Consider the following 27,794-nt stretch of genomic DNA (forward strand, 5'->3'; position numbering starts at 1 on the left):
TTATGGTTGATACATAAATTCTCACTGATTTTACATTGTCAGTTTTATCTGCGTAAAATGCATGTTCCGAATGGCCAGAGAATTCCTGGCTCAGAATCAAATAGAAGAACAATAGCGCGACATCATCATAATGATTTAATGCGAGTTATCCCTCTCCGATGGCTTGGGACGTATATATTTTACGTCACTGTTGTGTCAGGCCCGAACTCGATTATTTCCCCCGAATCTGAAATTTAGATATGAGTAATGTAATAATGAATGTTATACTTAAACACCCCTCTGGACATATTTAATAATGTGCGGGAGTAAGTTGCAGTCTCAGAAATGTCACGCATCACACCAACATAGTGAATATTGACGTGGTCACCACGTCATGAATTCTTGGACATGACAATATAAGAGTTGCGGTAAAACATCGCTCAATGAAGACATACAGGACGCAGGGGTTTGGTTTAATGTATCGGTAACAAAGCCAAATCTATAATGAGATTGTATACGAATTCTTGCATTGATTTGTTGACTGAAATACGCCACGATGGGAGTGTGAAGGTTGCAGTTTTAAGAGAGGGATGTTTGATGCAATTTCAATATTTAATCAATACTCCGGGTGCTTGTTGTTAATAGGCAGCTGTGGCATTATCCAAAGTTAAACCCAACACATTCACAGTAAATATTTATAATTATATTGTCCTCTGTATAGTTGTAATTTGGATATTACACCAGATGAAGATACGTTCCTTCTTGAAGTCAGTGAGTTAACTTTGTACATCGCATTGGTAACATTGCAGCTGTAAAGCGGAATCGTTATGAACACAATAGAAGGGGATTATATATCTGTTATACCGTCCCGTCATTGATTTATAAGACATTGCCACAAGATCGTATGTGTTACATATGTTACAGAGGATGGATGTATCGCGAGAATACAGTCCTGGGCGAAATGACCAGTAACAGATGCCATGAGACATTGGGGGAGTCCTCTGCTTTCCTCTGCTTTGTGTCATTCACGTCTTAATCCTTGAATATTAACAACGTTCGCTCTGTTTGTTTTGTTTGTTTAGCTTGGTAAGTGTATTTGGCTGTCCCACATCAGCCACCATGTATGGACGTGTACGTGTGGACAGCATCAAGTTTTAGGCACCTGTTGTCTAGTCTCCGCACTGCATGTCCGAACGGTCCTAATGGCCTTACTGTAGATAGTTCACAAGTTCACCAAGAAGCTAGGTTGAACTTATTACATTCTGACCTAGTTACCAACATCTAAACCACACCACAATATTCGGAATCATTCTTTTCACAGTCGGAAGTAAACAAGCGTTTACAAGCGTTATGTATTGAATTTGTCTCATCCCCCAAATCGAACACACACACACACAGACACACACACAGACACACACACGCGCGCGCACGCGCACACACACACACACACACACACACACACACACACACACACACACACACACACACACACACACACACGCACGCACGCACGCACGCACGCACGCACGCACGCACGCATACATACACACACTAAAACGCACACACACTAAAACGCACACACACACTAAAACGCAGATACACACACTAAAACGCACACACACACTAAAACACGCAAACACACACTAAAACACACACACACACACACAAACACACTAAAACACACACATACACACGCACGCACGCACACACACACATACGCACACATATGGAGACATGATATAGACAATCACATTATATTAGGGTTGAGGTGAAATGGGGTTTATCTTCGCCGATTATTGCACTAAAATAGAGACGTGCATTGCATGCACGTGTGCGTGCGTGCGTGCGTGCGTGCGTGAGTGTGTATGTCTGCTTGCATTAGTCTGGATTAATGCCGGTTAAACTTGGATAACCCACTCCGACACATAATACTCCGCGCCAGGCATGGTAACAACGCGTACCTTCTTTTAACGCTACCTAGTATGAAAACCCCTCAGTTGATAGAGCGTCTGCACGGAGAGCGGAAGGTCCTGGTTCGATCCCTGGCCGCGTCATGACTAAAGACAATACAAAGTTATATAAGTTATAGAATAAGTGAAATACTAATCTCTAATGCATGGTCAGAACCCGTTTTACCTGACCTCACCTTGCTAAATACAATATGTTATCCCTAATACATATTTGCCGTCCCCAACATACTAGCGTGATAAGCTCCATTTATCATTCATAACAAAATCTTTATTCAAAGACTGAATCTATTTGACGATAATTTGTTTGTTTTGTTTGTTTGTTGTTTAACGCCGCACTCAGCAATATTCCAGCTATATGACGGCGGTCTGTAAATAATCAAGTCTGGACCAGACAATCCAGTGATTGACATTATGAGCATCGATCCACGCAGTTGGGATCGATGACATGTATCAACCAAGTCAGCAAGCCTGACCACCCGATCCCGTTAGTCGCCTCTTACGACAAGCATAGTCGCCTGTTACAGCAAGCATGGGTTGCTGAAGACTTATTCTACCCCGGATCTTCACGGGGCTAAGCTTTATGAGTTCAGATGTATCATTGTATTATAATGCATATGCACGCGGTTACAATTAGCAATCCTCGTTATTTGAATCGGCCAGATATCTTTTAGTAATGTATTCTACCCCGGATCTCCACGGGTATATAAGACAATAAGACACTAAGCATCATATACCCCACAAGGTTCCTGCGACACTATAGTGTATCAGAGGAGTCAAACCAAGGCCACCACCATTCTCCTTTTTATACTTTACACTGACTGTCCTTGTCAAGAAAAGGTTTCGGTAAGTGAGATATCATGCAAACCCGTTGCTGGTGATAAAGTATTTGTTTGAAACCGCAGTTTTAATAATGTCGGTAACAGCTATGACAACAATTAGCGTGTGGAAGCGTGTGTATGAAACATAGGCCTACAGTGGAGTATCGTGTTTACGTCGTGTGTTATAGCCATGTATCGCATTAGCTCGGTTGATGTGACGGCATGCGTCCCGACTCGCGTATATATATATATATATATATACAAGTCATATAGACATGTATCACATTTCACCCAGAGATGCCGTCACCATGATGACCCTTATCTGCTCCAGTATACGCCCCCTTCGAGTGCGAAATAGACATCATTCAATCGGATAGAAGGCAGCTGTCAGCAGGTCAAGGATGGAGACTGTTTTCGTGTTTTTTCTACTTCTACAATTGACAGGTATTTTTGACACTTCTTGCTATGTGTGTTTTTTAAAAACAATAACTCAATTGATACTGCATTTGATAACTATCACAAGAAGTGTTTGAAAAAGTTGTAAAATTCGACAGAATGGGTCGGGTGGTCAGGCTCGCTGACTTTGGGGGTCATCGTACCCCAACGGCGTTATGTCCGAACTGCACAATGTACCTTTATTTTGATATTTATATTATTAAACTTCACTCATGGGCCAAATTGGAGAAGGAACCTTTATATTGATATCTTTTTTAATAAACTCAGGACGTATATTGAATTTCACTTATAGTCTCAATTGAACAATGAACCTTTATATTGATATTTGTTTTAATAAACTCAGGACTTATTAAATATGACTTAAGTCCAAACTGCACAGCAAACCTTAATATTTATATCTTTATTAAAACACCCTCCGGATATGTCAATCTAGGCTGTATATATTGATACTGATCACTTTTTACGTACACTCCGGATATACCGAAGCTTATACTTTGAACCTCTTTACATGCCAGATATAGGGGTTCAGCTCGATTTCTTTCTGCCTTTCATTCAGTGCCAGCCTTGGGTGTATATAAAAGATGGCTGCTAAGCACCAACTTCAATAACCCAAACAACTGGAACGCTGGGCGCGCACCTTGCGGAAATGACGTAGTGCTGATCACCGATGGGAGTCCTGTGGTTTATGTACAGACCAATACAACACTGAAGGAACTGGTAATTATTAAACGTTTCACTTTAAAACATACAGACATATTAACTATCAGTTGCATATTTTACGCCTTTAAATCGTACAAAGGAATGGTGACAAATGTAAGGAAATAATGAAAGTTAATTATGATATTGCTGTTCTAACCCTTCAAATAGAATTTACCATAAGGATACTCAAGGGTGTATACGGGAAAGTAAGTGAGTGAGTGAGGTTTTACGCCGCTTTTAGCAATATTCAAGCAATATCACGGCGGGGGACACCAAAAAATTGTACCTTGTACCCAAGTCGGGAATCGAACCCGGGTCTTCGGCGTAACGGGCTAACGCTTTAACAACTAGGCTACCCGGGATAGTAAGAAGTTGGAACCGAAATAAAACGGAACGAATCCCTTTGTATCTATATGTCGCTGCCATGGTTGTACGTTTCTGACAAGAATTAGGCAATCTACCACAGATTAGTGACTCGCCATCAATCTGTGTAACATGCACATAGGACGCACTCATTATTATGATCGATGTTCCACAGACATGTTAGGTCTGTCATATGCTTCCACAAGATATATTCTAATGGCACTGGCTTAATGTACTCTGTTTCTGAATTGTGTGTAGAGTCGATTTGAATAAGTTTGTACAGCTGACCAAACAAACATACCATACCACCTCCATGGTCTAGTGGTAGAGCGGCGCCCGTCCGCGTCATACCAAAATACGTTAAATAATGGTACTTGTTGTTACCCTGTCTGGCGCTCGGCGTGAAGGGGCTAAAACAAAGACTGATCGGCTCGGAGTCAGTACACTGTGTCTGAATGGGGTATTTATGTTAAACTGCGGCATGGTTTCTCACTGGGCTAGCACTATAAAATCGGGATCAGTCTGGATATGTACAAGCAGCCACACACACACACGTGCATGCACGTCGCTATATAAGTGCAATAATCTTTGACGCGACGTTTAACCATTTCACCTTCCCTCATAAACCTGAACTATAAACAGTTGTTAGTTGTAATATTTGCACTGGTGATTGAAGCCAAAGACCCTCTATGCTGAGAGGGGGCACGGGTGTCGTCTAAGGCGCCGCGTTTCACTGTGCAGAGTTGCGTCCCTTGGGCACACCAGAAACCTATGATTGTTGGTTCTAATCCCTGTTTGCCCCGATTATGTCTCTAGGTTTGTCAGCACCATACCCGTGCTCGTGGGTTTCACCGAAATGGTAAACGTCTGAGACCTGCATCACTTCGGGCTTTCCTCCCACATTAAGTTGACACGCAGCGATAAAACACGTATACTGTTAGAAGCGGCGTTAAACCCAACTCACTCACTCACTCACACTATGCGAAAGAAACTATAAGAAATCTTATACATGTAATTTCATCATATCCTTATTTTCAGGTTCTTCCAGACAATGGGGAGATACTTTTCGGGAAGAATTCCATCCTTGCCTTTACGGACGCTAGCGACCCGAACTGTCCGCCATTTGACGGCGGTAAGTACTACTCGTGTTAGACATCCAGTGTCAGGTGAATGTGTGTGAATCTGTGACATAGTGGCTTCTCATGTCAGGGGAATGTGTGTGAATCTGTGACATAGTGGCTTCTCATAGCAGGGACAATGTGTGTGAATCTGTGACATAGTGGCTTCTCATGTCAGGGGGAATGTGTCTGAATCTGTGACATAGTGGATTCTCATGTAAGAGACAATGTGTGTGAATCTGTGACATAGTGGATTCTCATGTAAGAGACAATGTTCGTGAATCTGTGACATAGTGGATTCTCATGTAAGAGACAACGTGTGTGAATCTGTGACATAGTGGATTCTCATGTAAGAGGCAATGTGTGTGAATCTGTGACATAGTGGATTCTCATGTAAGAGACAATGTGCGTGAATCTGTGACATAGCATTCTTGCCGAGGCAAGAGAGTTAACTGACAATAAAAGTCCAGTTTCCACCCTTGCCGAACTAGGCTGGTATTATGGAGTTACATTATGGCTGGACTAACGAGTCTATGCGTAGTCCAATCAAAATCGCGCACCGAAATCGAAATCCGGTTCGTAAACTGTCGTGTAGATTTCGATCGATTGCAGAATTTGCAAAGCATGTGCACAGCCAACTCGTTGTCAGCAGATATTTTCCAAATCTTTTCATATTTTTAATCAAGGTGCTCACGTGATTTGATGCATTTCGCGAAGTAAGACCCGTTTTATCACAATATAGATCTTGATTATCGATCAGATCGTCCTGACTGGGCGCCACCATTTTGTGTGAAGCAAACGTAAGTGATACGAGAGGTGGAATCTGATTGGCCCATAGGAGAGGCTTAGAAGGGACATAACTGGTAATAGCCACTGATGGCGCTACGTTCGAGGCCAGTAATTCCAGCCTTGTTCGGCAAGAGTGGAAACTGGACTTTTAAAGTCAGTTAACTCTCTTGCCTCGGGAAGATGGTGACATAGTGGATTCTCATGTGAGGGGGGTTGTGTGTGAATCTGTCACATAGTGGATTCTCATGTCAGGGAGAATGTGTGTGAATCTGTGACATAGAGGCTTATTATGTAAGAGACAATGTGTGTGAATCTGTGACATTGTGGATTCTCGTGTAAGAGACAATGTGTGTGAATCTGTGACATAGTGGATTCTCATGTCAGGGGGAATGTGTGTGAATCTGTGACATAGTGGCTTCTCATGTCAGGGAGAATGTGTGTGAATCTGTGACATTGTGGATTCTCATGTGAGAGACAATGTGTGTGAATCTGTGACATAGTGGCTTATTATGTAAGAGACAATGTGTGTGAATCTGTGACATTGTGGATTCTCGTGTAAGAGACAATGTGTGTGAATCTGTGACATAGTGGATTCTCATAGCAGGGAGATTGTGTGTAAATCTGTGACATAGTGGATTCTCATGTCAGGGGGAATGTGTGTGAATCTGTGACATAGAGGCTTCTCATGTAAGAGACAATGTGTGTGAATCTGTGACATTGTGGATTCTCGTGTAAGAGACAATGTGTGTGAATCTGTGACATAGTGGCTTCTCATGTCAGGGGGAATGTGTGTGAATCTGTGACATAGTGGATTCTCATAGCAGGGAGATTGTGTGTGAATCTGTGACATAGTGGCTTCTCATAGCAGGGAGATTGTGTGTAAATCTGTGACATAGTGGCTTCTCATGTCAGGGGGAATGTGTGTGAATCTGTGACATAGAGGCTTCTCATAGCAGGGAGATTGTGTGTGAATCTGTGACATAGTGGCTTCTCATGTCAGGGGGAATGTGTGTGAATCTGTGACATAGTGGCTTCTCATGTCAGGGGGAATGTGTGTGAATCTGTGACATAGTGGCTTCTCATGTCAGGGGGAATGTGTGTGAATCTGTGACATAGTGGCTTCTCATTTCAGGGGGAATGTGTGTGAATCTGTGACATAGTTCTGATGTCACAGCGTCATTTAGACCCGAAACACGTCTAGCTGTTAAACACAGTCAGACTCTAAACATCTTTAGACGCTAAACGTGTCAAAATCATGGGATAAGGAACGCCTTAGTTTTTTTGTGTTTAGGACAAACACATTGTTTTGACAGTGTTTGTGATTCTGTGACTGTGAATTTTCATGTCCGAGAGAATGTTTGTGAATTTGTGTAGTTCAGGTCATATAACAATCCTTAACACGATACAGTGTGTCGCCCATGTAATGGATAGGGGCGTGCTGTAAGACTAGCCGGCAAAAGATGCGTGGAGTTTGACCCGTGCTCCTAATGTATACTTCAGCGCCACGCCGTGTCAGCCCATCCACCTACCCACCTGACGGCATATTGGGAAGGCTCGTGACACTGATCCGCACGTGCCGGTAAAAAGTGTCAGTGAGCTGACCCACATCACTGTGTTAATGTTAATATCCCCTTTTAGCAGCTGTGTTGTGGCGAGAGTGTCTGATCTGGTCAAAAGTATTTACACCGCGGTGGAAATACTTTTCTGTATTTTCATTTTAGTTTTTGACCTTTTCGTTTTTGTTTTGGACATTTCCATTTTAGTTTTTGACATTTTCGCTTCACGTTTCAGCGATTCAACAGCTACTTGAAAGTACATTTTCCATGGTTGTTTTTATACATGATTTATCAAATATTTGTATGAAAAAGTGTGTTAATTTGCTAAAGGTTACGATAAAAGTAAGTGAAATATCAAAAGACTCCATGTCCCTTATGGGTCACCGTAGTTAATAGTAGAATTGAACTCTTTTCAAATCTTCTTCAAACATGCAAGAACTCCTGAAATATCCCCCCCCCCCCCCCCCCCCTTCTCGCCACTTATATTTAAGTACATTTGTGTACACTTCTCTGTTTCAGCATACATGTTCCAGTGTTTTTCTATTGAATTCTCTTATGCGTTGTTTCTTTTCATTTCTCCACTCGAGGCGGTCTAGTGGTTAAAACGCTCGCTCGTCACGCCGAAGAACCGGGTTACATTCCCGGCATGGGTACAATGTGTGAAGCCCATTTCTGGTGTCCCCCGCGATATTGCTGGAATATTGCTAACTCACTCACTCATTTCTCCACTCTGGGTCATCCTGAATACGACTTTTACACGTTACCTATTATTTGATCTAGCTTTCCGTCACCGGCGGCCTACAGGGGTAGCCTATTCTGGAATATTATGTATGTTTGCTCTCAATGTTCCCACAATCCAAACTAAACGACAATATCATATTGACATGTACAGATACACACAAAACAAAAGTTACCAAATCATTTTTATATGCACAATTCACCAAGCTGCTAACGGCCAGTCTCCCGTCAACACGACTAATGATGACAGTACATCTGTAATCTGATACCACATCTCCAAATAAACTGCAGCTGGAAAAGTCCCTTGACATGAACCAATCTCCCTCCTCCTCACTGATAAAGACGAGGACGGCTGTATAATTAACTGCCTTATGTCTCTGTAGCAAACTATAGCAGACGACACTTTCTTTACTTCCGGCTCGGAATGCACTTACATTATTCAATCTCATATTCAATTTGTTCCACCTATGATATCATCAAGCGTGCCAAATAAAACAGGTAAAATTTAGAACTATATGAATGGTAGTAAATTGATTACAGTGTAGTTTCTTTAAGATCTGTTATTGTGGCATTAAAGACGCTCTAAGTAAAATTGTCATATACATGCATCAGTTCAATTCATTACCGGAATTGAATTTCATGTGTATTCAAATATTGCCTGCCATCAGTCATCATCAAATATCATTACATAACCATGATATATAACATAGATAAAAAATTGTATGGTTGTGTTCTTGTACTATAATGCATTTCTTGTCAAATGATCTTATGAACCAACTGAGCAAAAAATCATTTCGCTTGAAGCTATTATAATATGATTTATAAGATCAGTAGTTTGACCTTTGGGTAGTTCTCTTGTAATTGTATGCCCGTCATTTACAAATGTAATGTTACCTATGATCAAATTTTCATTGGAAAAAAATAAGAAAAATGGTTGCAAAGTTATCATAAAACCTTAAAGAAATACAACACATTGGTAAACAATTATATGTAATGCCTTACAAGGGTAAACACGATTATCTTAGTAGTAAAGTCCAGAAAAGTACAGTCACATCATGATTCTTCTTCATAAAACTATTTAGCGTCCTAATTCTTTAACCATTAAGTCATAAAATGACTAAAAAAGTCGTCATCTATACAGCTTCTGGAAAACTATATAGCTTCCCTCTAAGACGGGGTTATTTATGCATACCTCTCTTCGGAAAAAGCCTGAAAACTTTGTGTCACATCTGGGAGCCTCGCATTTTTTGCATCGAAATACGTTAAAATACGGATCTGAAATATTATTATCTCGTTCTTTAGCCATTGAGGCACAAAATGACTCAATAAGTGTCGCTATATACAGCCTCTGGAAAACTATATAGCGTCTCTCTTACAAGGGGGGTTGTCTATGCAGAAGCCCCTATGGAAATAACCTGAGAACTCAGTGGCACATCTGGGAGCCTCGCATTTTTCGCATCGACATACGTTAAAATACGGATTCGAAATATTTTCATCTCCTTCCTTAACCATTTCGGCATAAAATGACTTAAAAGGGTCGCTCTATACCACCTCTGGGAAGCTATAAAGCTTCCCTCTAAGGCGGGATTGTTTATGCAAATGTCCCTATTTAAATAGCTTGAAAACTTAGTGGCACATCTGGGAGCCTATTTTTCGCGTCGGAATACGTTAAAATACGGATTTGAATTATTACTTTCTAATTCCTTAACCATTTAGGCTTAAAATGACATAAACAGAGTCAACATCATTCATGCATATTGTGACCTTTTATTTTTTTCACTGGCTAAATGGTTTGTGTGTGTGCCTTATACAACTACTTGATCCAAGGTCAATGTTGCTACATATTCCGCATGTAACAGCGGTATATAACTTATATTTTGCAAATACCTCGTGTCATCACTGCTGATCAATCATCCATTAATATGCAACCTCTACCCTGTGAACAAAGAAAGTAATACATATAGACAAACGCAAGATGTACATAGCAAGTCGTTCTGTAATATAAACTATAGAATGCTAAAATACTACAATAACATTCCGAACTGTCCAAAGCTCTGCACTATCGATCCATCTTCTCCAATATACTACAATGTCATTCTATATTCTCCAACATACTACCCGCCACGACAATATCATTCCATATTCTCCAACATCCTTCAATACCTTTCCATATTCTCCAACATACTTCACGCTACTACAATGCAATTCCATATTCTCCAACATACAACAATGCCATTCCATATTCTCCAACATACTACACGCTACTACAATGCCATTCCATATTCTCCAACATACAACAATACCATTCCATATTCTCCAACATACTACACGCTACTACAATGCCATTCAATATTCTCCAACATACAATAATACCATTCCATATGCTCCAACATACAACAATGCCATTCCATATTCTCCAACAGACACCAATACCTTTCCATATTCTCCAACATACTACACGCTTCTATATTACCATTCAATATTCTCCAACATACTACACGCCACTACAATACCTTTCCATATTCTCCAACATCCTTCAATACCTTTCCATGTTCTCAAACATACTACACGCTACTACAATGCCATTCCATATTCTCCAACATACAACAATACCATTCCATATTCTCCAACATACTACACGCTACTACAATGCCATTCCATATTCTCCAACATACAACAATACCATTCCATATTCTCCAACATACTACACGCTACTACAATGCCATTCCATATTCTCCAACATACAACAATACCATTCCATATTTTCCAACATACAACAATGCCATTCCATATTCTCCAACAGACAACAACACCTTTCCATATTCTCCAACATACTACACGCTTCTATATTACCATTCAATATTCTCCAACATACTACACGCTTCTATATTACCTTTCCATATTCTCCAACATCCTTCAATGCCATTCCATATTCTCCAACATACATCAATACCATTCCATATTCTCCAACATCCTTCAATGCCATTCCATATTCTCCAACATTCAACAATACCATTGCATATTCTCCAACATACAATACCATTCCATATTCTCCAACATACAACAATACCTTTCCATATTCTCCAACAGACAACAATACCTTTCCATATTCTCCAACATACTACACGCTTCTATATTACCTTTCCATATTCTCCAACATCCTTCAATACCTTTCCATATTCTCCCACAAATTATACTACCATTCCATATTCTCCAACGTACTGTAATATCATTCCATAATTTTCAAACATCAAAAACCATGATTATACTAATGTCTATATAATACCATCTACTAACTGTTCCACTTTGAAATAGGCCTCTCTGCAATATTAATATTAATTTGTAAACCTACAGATCCTAAATCCATAATTTTTACGTGTCTAGATGGTCCTTTTTTATTGTTCTGTCACAAATAATATTAATACTTTGGTCTTATAAGGCGTGTACCAGCTGTGCACATATAATCTGACAATTGCTACACGGTAGACCAGGAAAAGCTCTCGTTTTAATGTTGACTTCTGTTACCACTGTTGATAAGGTATGCATGTAAGGACTCTGCAAATTCGTTCACGAGATTGTGCTTATCACTTTAAATAGGACACAAAATAAGTACCTTTTTAAAAAAATAGAGCCACATGGCTCTGTAGCTCACCTGAATTATGAAGTAATAATCTGATAACACTTCAACCTTATTTTGCTTCAAATATCTTTTTAGCTACAATGGGAAGAATTATTATTAAACCGCCCGCGTGTTATTAAGAATTGACTTTCACTTTGTGTGAGTTCATTGGCGTATGAACCTTTATGAGGTGAGGGCCAAGCTGTATGAACGTCGGAACTTGTGTTCTAAAGGTGCTCCTAAATGTGTCATGTGAGTACTCAGAAACAATCAGAGGAGCGCCTTTAGAATACAGGGATATAAATAGTCTATGTTATGGTCTCTGGTCTGACTATTTAAACCAGACACTGCTGGTCATGACCACCAAGGTTTTTTTGTGTAAATATTTGATAAACGTCTTTACCATCATTGTTACCTGATTTCTATGTAGGGTTGGTTGTTGGTTGGTTTGTTGTTTAACGCCGCACTCAGCAATATTACAGCTATATGACGGCGGTCTGTAAATAATCGAGTCTGGACCAGACAGTCCAGTGATTAATATCATGAGCATCGATCCACGCAATTGGGATCGATGACATGCATCAACCAAGTCAGCGAGCCTGACCACCCGATCCCGTTAGTCGCCTTTTACGACAAGCATAGTCGCCTTTTACGGCAAGCATGGGTTGCTGAAGACTTATTCTACCCCGGATCTTCACGGGGCTAAGCTTTATGAGTTCAGATGTATCATTGTATAATAATGCATATGCACGCGGTTACAATTAGCAATCCTCGTTATTTGAATCGGCCAGATATTTTTTAGTAATGTATTGTGTATTGTTCTAATACCTAACACTAATACAATATTTTCTTCTTCATTAACGGTACAAAAAAAACCAGAGATGCGATGATGATATCCCTAAAATATGTGCAGTCTGGATCAATTAGAATTGAACTAAAGGGTTTGGCAATGCCACTATGATCTTATATAAATTGATCTACCGTAAAAAAACCCATTTAATCGACTTAGAATTAATATAAGTTTGTAACTAGCACTTAGGACAAACACTGGATCCATTTTTATTATATTAAAAAGTGCAGAACATTGAGGACATATTTTAATTATCTCAAGAAGTTCGAAAGACAGCTGTTGAGATGGGGGCGTGTGGATTTACTTGAGAACACAGCCTGGAAATACGGAATCTGGCGAGGGAGACTTGTCGCCAGTCTATGTAACCCAAGTCTCCCCTGGGTTGACGACTGGCACTTATTGGTGGCTCCCGGCACACGGCACATAGGAGCCTTCCCTTACTCCCTGACGGGACAACACACAGAATTAGCTTCCAACACACACGCATTGAATGACAGCAGTTATCATTATTTACCTGCATAAATCTTACTTCGCGAACCGCCCACATACTGCCTGACGTCATGTATACATGGTTATGTATATCGACAACGTCATGAGTCATTTGACTATTTCAGACTCAGAGAACGCGTACTCTATTGCTTTCCATTGTGTTATTAAGTTCTTTCCTCGCCGACAACGGGCACTAGTTAATGAAGCATAACAATATACGTTGTGACAGTGTAAAAGATGACTCCACTGCCTGTGGGAGATTTTGGTATTGACGAAGAAGTGTGTCTAATTAGATAATCACTTATTGCCAGTTTGAGACAAATATCCAAACTGTGAGCGGAAATACAGTTTAAATGGTCAGTGCCTCTATTGACGGAGACGGGTCAGCTCTTAATCGGACTCTTTTAATTTGAATAAAAAATGTGTATGTTGAATATTTTGTTTAACATGAGCCTGACCCCGTTCTACAAAGCGATCTTAACACTACGACTACCGTAATTCCAATACCTCTACATACAACCATACGACAGCTTCGTGACCAACTCGTCCCATTACGGGACAACCCTTGTTGCAGGTTACGAAAACATGCGAGTGGTGACGAATGTTACGACAGTAGCCTTAATACAGTTTTGATCGCTTTGTGGAACAGAGGCTCTTCGAGACCCTCAAACTACCGACATCCCTCCCCATAGTAGAACAAAGCAAACTTAGATTTTCTGTATGTCTTTTTTATCCAGCAGACTAGAATATGATGGTTGTGGTGAAATGTTTTGGTGGCAGATACTGTTTTGGGGTCAAAATGCACAGTTATGTTGTAAAAATAGAGACCATCAAATATAGTCCGCTATACAGGTAGTGAGTTTATCATTTATGTGACAGCTTACACAAGGTAGACTTGAGTTATAAATACTTTTTTAAATTATAGCCTCGCACAAATTTGGTTATAAGTAAAAATAAGCCAAACAAATGGTAAATTTGTCTCTGTTTTCATTTTCCAATGATTTAATATCCCAGAATGAGCCCCCAAGTCTTATGATGAAATGGCAGTATTCATATATTAAATACTTTGGTACAATGTTATCCCATCCCCCATTTTGTCGAAATATGCCTTTTTTAATTCCCATTGTTAATTCGTTTAATAATAGCTTTATACAACACATACCTATTGCCGTTTGCAAATACCATTTCTATATAGGATATTATAAAAGGTTCGCTTAAAATCAATGATTTTTTGAAACCACCGAAGAGGTAAATTTTGAAGGTCAAGTTCTAACTTAATACATGCATGTAAACAGTATAAAAATGCTACAAATGCACATACAATTATTATTACTGGTTCTGGTTCTGGGTATGCTATAAAATGTACGAAGTTCTATCTGTGTTTTGCCTTTTACGCGTAAACACATGAACAGAATCAATCACTTATGTATAATACCATTCGGTATTACATTAACTTAATAATGATTTCTCTCAACTTCAAATCTAGTATATTCTCTAACATTTAAAATGTTTTGTTCTGTTGTTATCTGATGCAATGTTGAATGTTTCAAGCTCGACTCGTGTCTATAACATATCATGTTACCATATTTATAGACCGTAAACATGTGTTTGGGTATAAAACATATTGATCTCTAAACGTGCAGATGACGGATGTCTTAAAAAGGAAAGTCTTTATTGTGTTTTAATTCAACAGCTTAATGACATGTAACACATGTCTATGGAATACTGTAAGGGACATTCTCGCGATCTCGCATTCTCGCGATCTCGACCTTTGGAAACGAGGTAAATATGCCAAAAAAACACGAGAATGCGAGATTGCGAGAACGCGAGATTTGGCCAAATTCTCGCGTTCTCGCGATCTCGCATTCTCGTGTTTTTGGTACATAGCACTTTTTGTCAAAAAGTCGACAACGCGAGAATGCGACATTTGGACATGATGCAAAATCTCGCGTTCTCGCGATCTCGCATTCTCGTGTTTTGGGCATATTTACCTCGTTTCCAAAGGTCGATATCGCGAGAATGTCCCTTACAGTATTCCATACATGTCAGTTATCGGTGTCATTCATTAGTTATCATTCATCCCGTTATGGTATATGAGAAGTAGAGTCAACAGGAGGGACATAGAAGGGACATAACTCGTAATAGCCACTGGTGGTGCTACGATCGAACTCGAAATTCCAGCCTAGTTCGGCAAAGGTGGAAACTTGATTTTTACAGTCAGTTAACTCCCTTGCCTCGGGAAGATGGGTTATCTGAATATTTCATCACTTTGCTTTGATAAATACAGCAGCAGGCAAGAGTCGAGCAAGATTGTAGAAATATTTGAACGGACATGTTTAAGCTATTGCTTGGTGTTACCTGTACCACAAAGCTTACTTTACACTAAGTCCCATACTTTCTCATAAACGTGCGATGATCGTAGCACTAAACAGCTTTGCTGGACATAGCCCTGGTATACATGTACCCATCATGCTGTATATCACTGACTTTGTGCCGTGTTGTTCTAATCAGATGTGGAATACGTGGTATCCGCACCCCACAAGTGGGTGAACCCGGACAACTGGTGCCCCACGGGCACAGAGAATGGAGCATGCTCCCCCATGCCACTGCTAGACTCGGAGAGGGTACCCTGCGCCACAGACGACACCGTCTTCCCCCGGGACGAGGCCTTCTTCGTCGACCTTGACACTGGTCTCGACATCAACGTCAAGTCGCTCAAACTGTCAGGCAAGGTGTGCACATGCGTAAACATAAACGGTTGTGGTGGCGTGACTGATTGAGTGTTTAAGTTGGGTCACAGGACTTTTAACGCCTGACTTTCGGCCTCGAAAGGTGGTTTGGACGATGCATGTATAGAATGTCTCTAAGACGTCTTGTGTTTGTGTTCACGTTGTTTGTGACGGTATTTCAGTTATACGGCGCGTCAACTTAATGTGGAAGGTGAGCCTAAAGTGTAGGTCTTAGACGTAAGGGGCACGGGTGGCCCAGTCGTCTAAGGCGCCGCGATTCGCTGTTCAGAGTTGCGTCCCTTGGGCAGGCCAGAAACCGATGATTGTGGGTTCGATTCCCGATTATGTTTCTAGGTTTGTCGGCACCATACCCGTGCTGGTGGGTTTCGCCGAAGGGGTAAACGTCTGAGACCTGCATCACTTCGGCTTTCCTCCCACATTAAGCTGACACGTCGTGTTAAAAAAGAGGCGTTATACCCAACTCACTCACTCACTCTTAGACGTTAACCACTTTGATGAAACCCACGATTAGCAGTACAGTCCAATTGTCATAAACGATGCGAGTTTCGAGTATGTGTAGATCTTCTGAAATGTTTTTGCATTTACATAAATTGTCATAGGGTTTACGCCATTTTAGCTAAATTCCAGCCATATCACGATGGGGGAAATGGGCTTCACAGAACATACCCATGTGGGAAGTTGACTGTGGTCGTCAGCGTCACAAGCAAACGCTCTAACCACTGGGTTACCCCTCCGCCTCCATGGCCCGGGTTCGATTCCCGACATGGGTACTGTGTGTGAAGCCCATTTCTGGTGTCTCCCGTCGTGATATTGCTGAAATATTGCTAAAAGCGGCGTAAAACCATACTCACTCAATTCCATAGCTAGTGTTGGTGTAGTAATGCGTCAAGTTGGATGTTTCACGTGACGTAAGAACCCAGCATGGCGATGCGTTGTTGTTTAACGCCGAAATCATCAGTATTTCAGCTATATGATGGCGGCCTGTAAATAATCAGGGCTGGACCAGATAATATAGTGACTGACATTGTATTGGCCTACTCCCTACTTCATTGCTGTTCCCGGTAATATGCTATATAAGTGCAATAATCTTGGATGCGACGTTAAACCCCATTTCACCTCACATCATTTCCAGGTGTTCTGTAGTTAGCGGAGAGGCCGAGTGGTCTGGACCCGCGTGATAATTTAAAGTCATCATACCTTTAGAGTCTTATCTACTACAGTAAACTACGGTTATAACGAACTCAAAGGGGTCTCTACTTTTAATTCGTTATAACCGTAGTTCGTTATAAGCATATATACAGCATATATACTGCAAATGGATGGGGCCCCAAAACTGTTCGTTATATCCGTCAGTTCGTTATAAGGGTGTTCGTTATAAACGTATTTTACTGTAGTTCTTTTTCTCGCATTGCAGTCGTTTACCACCACGACCTTCATCAACTATATACAGTCTCCAGACGGTCAGAGAATTTTCCCGCCACCCAAAGGCACGGGAGTCACGCGATCGAGTGTCACAGTCTCCAGACAGAATTGTAACGACCCCACAGGCTGCACGTGCGGCAACGACCAAGGGCAGGTGAGATAAGACATCTACAGACTGTAGTCTTGAACCCCTCGGGGAAGGGGTGTGTTATGTGACATATCCTTGGGTTTTAGTCTTATTGAAACCATCGGGAAAAGGATGAGTAAAGTCAAATTGAGACATATGGGGAATGACAATGGGCAAATCTTGTCATAAGGGGAATGGCAATGGGCACATCTTGTCATATGATGAATGGCAATGGGCATATCTTGTCATAAGGGGAATGGCAATGGACATATCTTGTCATAAGGGGAATGTCAATGGACATATCTTGTCATAAGGGGAAAGGCATTGGGCATATCTTGTCATAAGGGGAATGGAATGGGCATATCTTGTAATATGAGGAATGACAATGGGCATATCTTGTCATAAGGGGAATGACAATTGGCATATCTTGTCATAAGGGGAATGACAATGGGCACATCTTGTCATAAGGGGAATGGCAATGGGCATATCTTGTCATAAGGGGAAAGACAATGGGCATATCTTGTCATAAGGGGAAAGACAATGGGCATATCTTGTCATAAGGGGAATGACAATGGGCACATCTTGTCATATGAGGAATGGCAATGGGCATATCTTGTCATAAGGGGAATGGCAATGGGCATATCTTGTCATATGGGGAATGACAATGGGCACATCTTGTCATATGGGGAATGACAATGGTCACATCTTGTCATATGGGGAGTGACAATAGGCACATCTTGTCATATGGGGAGTGACAATAGGCACATCTTGTCATATGGGGAATGATAATGGGCATATCTTGTCATATGGGGAATGACAATGGTCACATCTTGTCATATGGGGAGTGACAATAGGCACATCTTGTCATATGGGGAATGACAATGGGCATATCTTGTCATATGGGGAATGACAATGGGCATATCTTGTCAGTATCATTACTATATGATTGTGATTCAACAACACCTGTTGATGATATAGTCGGAAGCGTACAATCGACTCTGCTTTATACAGATTTCTATAAGATATGGAAAGAAATTTGTCGCTTTATTGTCACGAGGAGACAATGCCAATGGTGTGTCCAGTCATAAGGCGACACTGTCAATGATGTGTCTAGTCATAAGGCGACAATGCCAATGGCGTGTCTAGTCATAGGGCGACAATGCCAATGGTGTGTCCAGTCATAAGGAGACATTGCCAATGATGTGTCTAGTCATAAGGAGACAATGCCAATGATGTGTTTAGTCATAAGGAGACAATGCCAGTGATGTGTCTAGTCATAAGGAGACAATGCCAGTGGTGTGTCTAGTCATAAGGAGACAATGCCAATGGTGTGTCCAGTCATAAGGAAATAATGCCAATGGTGTGTCTAGTCTTAAGGAGACAATGCCAGTGGTGTGTCTAGTCATAAGGAGACAATGCCAATGGTGTGTCTAGTCATAAGGAGACAATGCCAATGGTGTGTCCGGTCATAAGGAGACAACGCCAATGATGTGTCTAGTCATAAGGAGACAATGCCAGTGGTGTGTCTAGTCATAAGGAGACAATGCCAATGGTGTGTCTAGTCATAAGGAGACAATGCCAGTGGTGTGTCTAGTCATAAGGAAATAATGCCAATGGTGTGTCCAGTCTTAAGGAGACAATGCCAATGGTGTGTCTAGTCATAAGGAGACAATGCCAAGGTTGTGTCTAGTCATAAGGAGACAATGCCAAGGTTGTGTCTAGTCATAAGGTGACAATGCCAATGGTGTGTCTAGTCATATGGAGACAATGCCAATGGTGTGTCTAGTCATAACGTGACAATGCCAATGGTGGGTCTAGTCATATTGAGACAATGCCAATGGTGTGTCTAGTCATAAGGAGACAATGCCAATGGTGGGTCTAGTCATAAGTCGACAATGACAATGGTGTGTCTAGTAGTCAAAAGGCGACAATGCCAATGGTGTGTCTAGTCATAAGGAGACAATGCCAAGGTTGTGTCTAGTCATAAGGACACAATGCCAAGGTTGTGTCTAGTCATAAGGTGACAATGCCAATGGTGTGTCTAGTCATATGGAGACAATGTCAATGGTTTGTCTGGTCATAAGGAGACAATGCCAATGGTGTGTCTCGTCATAAGGCGACAATGCCAATGGTGTGTCTCGTCATAAGGCGACAATGCCAATGGTGTGTCTCGTCATAAGGCGACAATGCCAATTGTGTGTCTAGTCATTAGGCGACAATGCCAATGGTGTGTCTAGTAGTCAAAAGGCGACAATGCCAATGGTGTGTCTAGTCATTAGGCGACAATGCAAATGGTGTGTCTAGTCATAAGGAGACAATGCCAATGGTGTGTCTAGTCATTAGGCGACAATGCCAATGGTGTCTCTCGTCATAAGGCGACAATGCCAATGGTGTGTCTAGTAATAAGGCGACAGTGTCAATGGCGTGTCTAGTAGTCAAAAGGCGACAATGCCAATGGTGTGTCTAGTCATAAGGCGACAATGCCAATGGTGTGTCTAGTCATAAGGCGACAATGACAATGGTGTCTCTAGTCATAAGGAGACGATGCCAATGGTGTGTCTAGTCATAAGGCGACACTGCCAATGATGTGTCTAGTCATAAGGCGACACTGTCAATGGTGTGTCTAGTCATAAGGCGACAATGCCAATGGTGTGTCTAGTCATAAGGCGACAATGCCAATGGTGTGTCTAGTCATAAGGCGACACTGCCAATGATGTGTCTAGTCAAAAGGCGACACTGCCAATGATGTGTCTAGTCATAAGGCGACAATGCCAATGGTGTGTCTAGTCATAAAGCGACAATGACAATGGGTATGTCTAGTCATTAGGCGACAATGCCAATGGTGTGTCTAGTCATAAGGCGACAATGCCAATGGTGTGTCTAGTCATAAGGCGACAATGCCAATGGTGTGTCTAGTCATAAGGCGACAATGCTAATGATGTGTCTTGACATTAGGCGACAATGCCAAAAGGTGTGTATTGTCATTTTTCTCATTTCATTACATGCAAATGGTGTCTGTTTCAGATCTTCAAGAAGATTTGTTCCGTGTTTACACCGAAATGCCCGCGAGCTCAATGTCGGATCCCGTTTCGACCTATGGGCTCCTGCTGTGACGTTTGTGGTGAGTTAGTTCCGCCAATGGTTCCTTTAATACTTCCTGACCATATTAGGAAATACATGTATTGCACGTGCCGTGTTAAGAGCGGTCTCAAGAACTGTCATGCTAATCCTGTCATTGTTATTGCAATTACACTGCTAGTATAGTATTTTGATCTGATTACATACTGTCATGAAAATACATTTCTTATGCAGGCGCCATGTTCAATGGCACGGTTGGAACTGGGTTCAGTATTGCGACTTTCAAGACCATCTTACAGGGATTCGTATCTGCACAGGTTGGTTCCGATGATCCTGGTATTCTGATACTAATGTAGGCAGATACGTGAACGAGGGTCGTGGGGTTCTGCAGTATGTTTGTCAGGCCTTGAACCCAACCAGGCAGGAGTGAGTGAGTGAGTATGGTTTTACGCCGCTTTAAGCAATATTCCAGCAATATCACGCTTAAACAACTAGGCTACCTGACCGCCCCCAACCAGGCAGGAACAGACAGCAAGATTATCCACTCACCCTCGCCTCAGTGTAAAGCAACACACTGGATCAGACAGGCTGTGAGTTGCTGTACACACTGGATCGGACAGGCTGTGAGTTGCTGTACACACTGGATCGGACAGGCTGTGAGTTGCTGTACACACTGGATCGGACAGGCTGTGAGTTGCTGTATACACTGGATCGGACAGGCTGTGAGTTGCTGTACACACTGGATCAGACAGGCTGTGAGTTGCTGTACACACTGGATCAGACAGGCTGTGAGTTGCTGTCACCTCTGTAAGCCACCAGAGTTCATTCATATCCCATTGTGGCCAGTTATACCCAAGTGGTCAGGCACTGGGACACTTTCTATGTAGGCCACTTTCTACCTGGGGTAGTCTTGAGGTTAAAGCGTTCGCTCGTCACGCTGAGGACAGGTACAATGTGTGAAGCCCATTTCTGGTGCCCCACGCCGTGATATTGCTGAAATATTGCCAAAAGAGGTGTAAAACTATACTCGCTCGCTATTTCAGTCCAGGGAAGGGTTGGTCGGACTGATATCGATATACAGTAGACGTGATGGTGTATGATTATTGGTTTTCAATAACCCTTAACGATGTTGTTCTTGTATCCACAAGGAAAGCAATATTTCAGTTTGCTTAATGTTCTAGACTATTCGATGGTGAAAGACATAGTGCAACCATTGTATGTTACAGAATGGTAACGCAACGGTGAAGCTGATCGTGTCGAAGACGGGGATGGGCTTTATACAGGCAGTTCTCACTGGTGATAACGGAGACATCAGCATCCCGGTCGCACAAACCATCAAGTCGGACATGGACGCGGGTAGGTCTGGCAGGGACCCCATTTCGGCTGTCGTTAATGTACGTGTTAATGTATTGGAGATAGATAGCCTCAGCGCAACGGTCGCTTTGTGAAACTGGGCCCTGGACATTGCCGGATGTAGTGTAGATGTATTTACGCCCGTAGTACATGACCTTGACCTTGACCCACCAAAACGCTATTAATGACCATCCAGTATGGCGCCAACCTCGCTGGCATTTCGGGAAATCATGACATACTCATTTTGTCGTTGCTTGTAACTGTGTCTCCCTTAATTAAGGGAATAAACTAATAACTGCGGCTCCCTTATATTAATGTCGCAATTCAGATTATGTCCGTTATGATGACAATGTCAGGTCATGCAACATAATGGGCGGTGGGGCAGCCTTGTGTTTATAGCGCTCGCTCGTCACGACAAAAGCCCGGTTCGATTAGGCCCGTTAAGCTCCGGGGTAGAATAGGTCTTCAGTAGCCCATGCTTGCCGTAAAAGGCGACTGTGCTTGTCGTAAAAGGCGACTAACGGGATAGGGTGGCCAGGCTCGCTGACTTGGTTGATACATGTCATCGATCCCAATTGCGTGGATCGATGCTTATGATGTCAATCACTGGACTGTCTGGTCCAGACTCGATTATTTACAGATCGCCGTCATATAGCTGGAATATTGCTGAGTGCGGCGTTAAACAACAAACAAACAAAAACGGTTCGATTCCTTACATGGGTACAATGTGGGAAGCCCATTTCTGGTGTTCCCCGCCGTGCTATTGCTGCGATATTGCTAAAAGCGTCGTAAAATCATACTCAATCAGTCACCACAGTGGTAAAAGTCCTTGAGTGCTGTTGAGCATGACGTTAAACCAACACACACAACTTGTCCCCCCAGATGCCCGGACAGGGGGCCACAAGTACCGCCTGGACGGCATCCAGCTGATGGAGTCCTCGGGAGCAATACATCCCACGTCTGGCCCGGGTGCTCATACAGGTAATACGGATCATGACAAGGTTCTCTCTCAATAAATACAGACAACTGTTGACCTCTCGCAATAGGTCAGTTTTTGCGTGTTTCCCAAGTCATGCGGAGAGGCGAAGATCTGGGGTAGAATAGGTCTTCAGCAACCCATGCTTGCCGTAAAAGGCGACTAACGGGATAGGGTGGTCAGGCTCGCTGACTTGGTTGATGCATGCCATCGTATCCCAATTGCGTGGATCGATGCTCATGATGTCAATCACTGGATTATCTGGTTCAGACGCGATTATTTACATCCCGCCGCCATAAAGCTGGAATATTACTGAGTGCGGCGTTAAACAACAAACAAACCAAAAACCAAGTCCTCCACAAAATAAGAAATCGAAGTTTTCATATTCACCCATTCGACCGTTTGAGCAAATATCACTTCACAGTAGAAACATATAACGCATTTCCCGGTTTTTTTAAAAAGAAAAACAATGCTGTAGGTTATTGTAAAGATATTCAGGAAGTAACTCCATTTATGTGTGCCTTTGCGGGTATTTTTATTCGTCTTTTTAAGTCCTCCAATCTTTCCAAATCCCTGATCGATATAGCAACCGTTGCTCTTCGAATTTAGCTCAATTACGATTGTGGACCAGTTTTTCACATATCCTATTCAGCTGCAAACTCGAACAATTGTATTCTCAACCAAAGTCTACTTTATTTTCCCTCTGAAGTTGACCAACGAGATGAGATAAGATAAATATATATTTATATAATATGAATGGCCTAACTTTCGAAATATTTGTTATTGGTCATTGTAGCTCCTTCTTTGATAAGGGTCTTGATTTCACGTGTTGGTCGTAGTTTGAAGTTGACTGAAATCTTAAAGACTTTGTATTGTGCTACCAGGCGGGCAACTGGGCGGAGGGTCGATCGCAGGGATCATCATCGCCCTTATCGTGCTGACGGTCCTCGTGTTGTTTGGGCTGCTGTTCTTTAGAAAGAAAACCGGGTAAGATGAATGCATCTTGATATAATATATTGTTTAGTTCAAAGGGAAATTGCTAAGCTGTAACCATCAGATCTGTAATCAAGTTTGTTTCACCTCAAGGTAGTTATCGAGTGCTTATCCCAAGCACTGCTTAAACCCAAAACGAGGCTAACATTATCCCTCAATTTGGCGTTATTGACTTTTTAAATAGTTTGACACTGGGTCGTGTGAAGAAGGGGGATTATCCTGTGACGTATATCGGCAGAGACAGAGAGTTTGGAGAACCTGTATATCATATAATATAAATAATAAATTGACCCGTTTCAGTTTCAATCACTGGATTCCTGGTTAGGACTCGATTGTTTACAAACCGTCATGGTGTGGCTGGAATATTAATTGCAGACTGTTGCTTAAACAACATTCACTCACTGATACATGACTTTTGCTTTCAGGAAGTCTAATAACATGTTGGACGATATGCTCGACATCCCCAACAAAGTGAGACGTACCTTGCCACGTGGTCGGCGCGTGCCAGGTGACGTCAGCAGTCCCCGCTATGAGATAGAGATGACCGATCCTGGCTTTGGGAACCCGCTGTATGGAGATATCGGGGGCGTGGTAGGTACCTAGTAGTGACCATGAGATATCCCGATGGTATTAATTCCGTTTCCAGTTTGTAAACTCGAGTTTACTGAACTAAGGGGCAATTGAAAGAAAACATGAAACAAGCTAGCATTTGACCGAATTTTAAAAATAAAAATGACAAACGTTATCAAAACGGTTTAAAACAGTCGCCGAAACTCTACAAGGTCCAAAACACAACTGTGATACCCGTATCAAATATATCACCATCGAATAACAAAATGGGTGAGATAGGTGTATCTCGCGTGGTAGGTGAGATAGGTGGTTCACGTAGCTTCTCGTGTGCTGTGGGTGAGATAAGTGGGTCTCGTGTGGTAGGTGAGATAGGTGGTTCACGCGGCTTGTCATGTGCGGTGGGTGAGATAAGTGGGTCTAAAGGCTTCTAAAGTGCGGTGAGTCAGATAGTATGAATCTCGTGCGCGGTGGGTGAGCTGGGTTGGTCTCGTGGCTTGTCATGTGCGGTTGGTGAGATGCGGTTCTTATCATGTGCGGTGGGTGAGACAGGGGCCCCGTGGCTTATCATGTGCGGCTGAGATCGGTGGTTCTTCTTGATCTAGAGACGATAGGTTACAGAGATGATGATTTGTGTGGTTTCTCACAGGTGGTGGTCGACATAGGTGGTAACAGTCGAGTCTAATCGGCAATGGGTGACATACATGTATATTCTTCCTATGGAAGACAAAAACGGCACAACCTGTAAAGTCTACGCCTCCCAGTGTTGATCAAGTGCTAACTGCTCATGGTCATTATTTTCAGGTCGTCGGTGACGTTAGGCCCATGGAAATGATGGCGGCGGAGATCCAGCCAACCTTCGACACAACTGATGATGGTTTCAACAACCCGCTGTACGCTTCCGTCACCCAGGTATGCTGAGCGGGAATGTTGATGATAGGGTCTATTTGATTCGGGATGATTTAGTGTGATGGACGGTACTATTCCCGATGAACCGGAAAAGAAGGGCTTCATTTTGATATTACAAGTTTCATGTACGCAACTAATTGTTGAAGCCCCGTCGTTAGACAGTCGTTCTAATGTTGTTGAAATAATATCACAAAATAAGTTGATTATAGATGTAATACCTTAACACTTAGTATACCCGATCACCTTTACAAATTCGAATGTGTAAAACGTTATGTATGTCACACAAGGGAAAAAAGTGACGTTGAATATGTGTTAACAATATAACTTGGGTATTAATTGAGTAGTGATATGATTATTAGAAATTCGGTATGAAATTTGATCAATCAGTAGTTATTTTACGGCCACAGCTCCCCAAATTGCGTTGTGAAATTGGTAACGTGAACTTGTGAATCAGTTTCAATATGGATTCCCCCGAAAGCTGGCCGAGATGAGATATTGGATTGTGGTGATCCGAATGAAGTAAAGGTTTCCAACAGGGAGCGTCAGAAAGCAGGGATGTATTAACGGTCCGGACTGAGGCGGTTTAACTGTATTCATGTTGTTGCTGTAAACGTATTATAGTGTCCCTTTTCTCCTTTACAGTCTGCTTTAAACTGTTTTATGTTGTATTTAACATTTTAAAATCCATTTTCAGGATGGAACATTCGTCGGAAAGGGCAACAAAGCATCATCAAAACAAAGCAAAGAAGACCGAGGTTCTGACAGCAATATATAATTTAAATATTTCCATTAAATCAAATTTAATTAATACAGATTATAATGATTTGATTGTGATTCTTTTCAAAATGATACATAAAATTATAATCAGTTGTTGACGAATTTGACATACCATGTGCCCCGTAGAGATTCTGGGTTTGATATGGTTGTGCTGGGCGACCTAATGGTTCGGTGGTCAGGCTCGATAATTTTGTTGACAGCGTGTCCTTATTCACCGACGACGTTATCGCTCACAATATCGATCACTGCATTGTCTTATCCAGATTCGAGTTTTTACAGGCCGCCGTAATTGCTGGAATATTGCTGAGTGCGGCCTTAAAGAACAAACAAACAAACAAACACACAAGTATTGTGATATGTTCAACAAACACCAACTGAAGGAAACAGAAAGACAATGCAAACCCGCAAAAGCTTCAGTGATTGAGAATAGACTAGTGGGATGGATATATCAGAATCAGATCATGTATTTTTCGTTAACCATCAAAAGTGCAAGTAACAGAGATTAAAGTATTGCTTGATAAATAGAACACATCAACAAGCGTTGTGTTAAAGGAGTATTAATTAATTGAAACATTTGGAAAATTAAAAGATGTTTCAGTATACAAATATCTCTCTGTTAAAGAAGATCTTCACATAAAAAAAGTGAAGTCCGTCTCCCAGTCGTCATATGAGTGAGTGAGTGAGTGAGTGAGTGAGTGAGTGAGTTTGGTTTTACGCCGCTTTTAGCAATATTCCAGCAATATCATGGCGGGGGACACCAGAAATGGGCTTCACACATGTTACCCATGTCGGGAATCGAACCCGGGTTTCGGCGTGACGAGCGAACGCTTTAACCACTAGGCTACCCGACCGCCCCCAGTCGTCATATGGATATTGTTGATTGTCATATCATAATTTACACGTACCAAGCTGAAGGTTTGCAAAGCGGGTTGTGCTAACTTACCCAATATGAGCATCCAATGTGATACGAATCGGTCCTAAATCATACCATGGTATCCAGATACATGAAGAGTTTTCCTGTATTGTAAAACTCGGAAAAAATAATAAAATATTCAATCAATGCGTTCGTTCATTTCTGTTATCTTCGTGTGTGTGTGTGTGTGTGTGTGTGTGTGTGTGTGTGTGTGTGTGTGTGTGTGTGTGTGTGTGATTTTATTTCTCATCCCCCTGTAGAGTTTACAATCCAGGCAGCGCCTGAGAAGTGCTTCAAGGAAAACAGTCACATTACCATCTCCTCCAACCGGGTACCCATTCACTACTGGGTGATCAGTGAACAAGGGCATATTTCGAAAAAAGTCACTTGTCTAAGGAAACACCAACAGTAACACATATGGTAGACTAAGTGATACGTAAATTACAACACATTAAATAAAACATGGGTCTCGCTAACTATTCAGC

General features: G+C 41.8%; 1 protein-coding gene across 2 annotated transcripts; it reads left to right on the forward strand.

Annotated features, from left to right (window-relative positions):
• The first annotated feature begins 3,054 nt into the window (after window positions 1-3,054).
• Window positions 3,055-27,456, forward strand: LOC124120320 (protein amnionless-like). Of its 2 annotated transcripts, XM_046483121.2 has the most exons (14): window positions 3,055-3,211; window positions 3,780-3,940; window positions 5,324-5,417; window positions 15,956-16,176; window positions 17,609-17,770; window positions 20,768-20,864; window positions 21,056-21,138; window positions 22,048-22,177; window positions 23,057-23,155; window positions 24,035-24,137; window positions 24,569-24,734; window positions 25,515-25,622; window positions 26,314-26,426; window positions 26,468-27,456. In XM_046483121.2, the coding sequence occupies exons 1-13, from the start codon at window positions 3,169-3,171 to the stop codon at window positions 26,392-26,394; spliced, it is 1,548 nt and encodes a 515-aa protein (XP_046339077.2). In that variant the 5' UTR covers window positions 3,055-3,168; the 3' UTR covers window positions 26,395-26,426; window positions 26,468-27,456. The 2 variants fall into 2 exon arrangements, with proteins under 2 accessions (XP_046339077.2, XP_046339076.2); XM_046483120.2 differs by having other exon boundaries at window positions 26,314-27,456.
• Window positions 27,457-27,794: the final 338 nt, after the last annotated feature.

The sequence above is a fragment of the Haliotis rufescens genome, unplaced genomic scaffold (genome assembly GCF_023055435.1).
Source record: "Haliotis rufescens isolate VD_foot unplaced genomic scaffold, xgHalRufe1.0.p SCAF_3, whole genome shotgun sequence".
NCBI classification, from domain to species: domain Eukaryota; kingdom Metazoa; phylum Mollusca; class Gastropoda; order Lepetellida; family Haliotidae; genus Haliotis; species Haliotis rufescens.

Coding starts and splice junctions, on each gene's coding strand:
- LOC124120320 (XM_046483120.2), top strand. CDS start 3,169: ATGGAGACTGTTTTCGTGTTTTTTCTACTTCTACAATTGACAG. Junction 17,771..20,767: donor GCGGCAACGACCAAGGGCAG/GTGAGATAAGAC, acceptor TGTCTGTTTCAG/ATCTTCAAGAAGATTTGTTC. Junction 20,865..21,055: donor CTCCTGCTGTGACGTTTGTG/GTGAGTTAGTTC, acceptor TTTCTTATGCAG/GCGCCATGTTCAATGGCACG.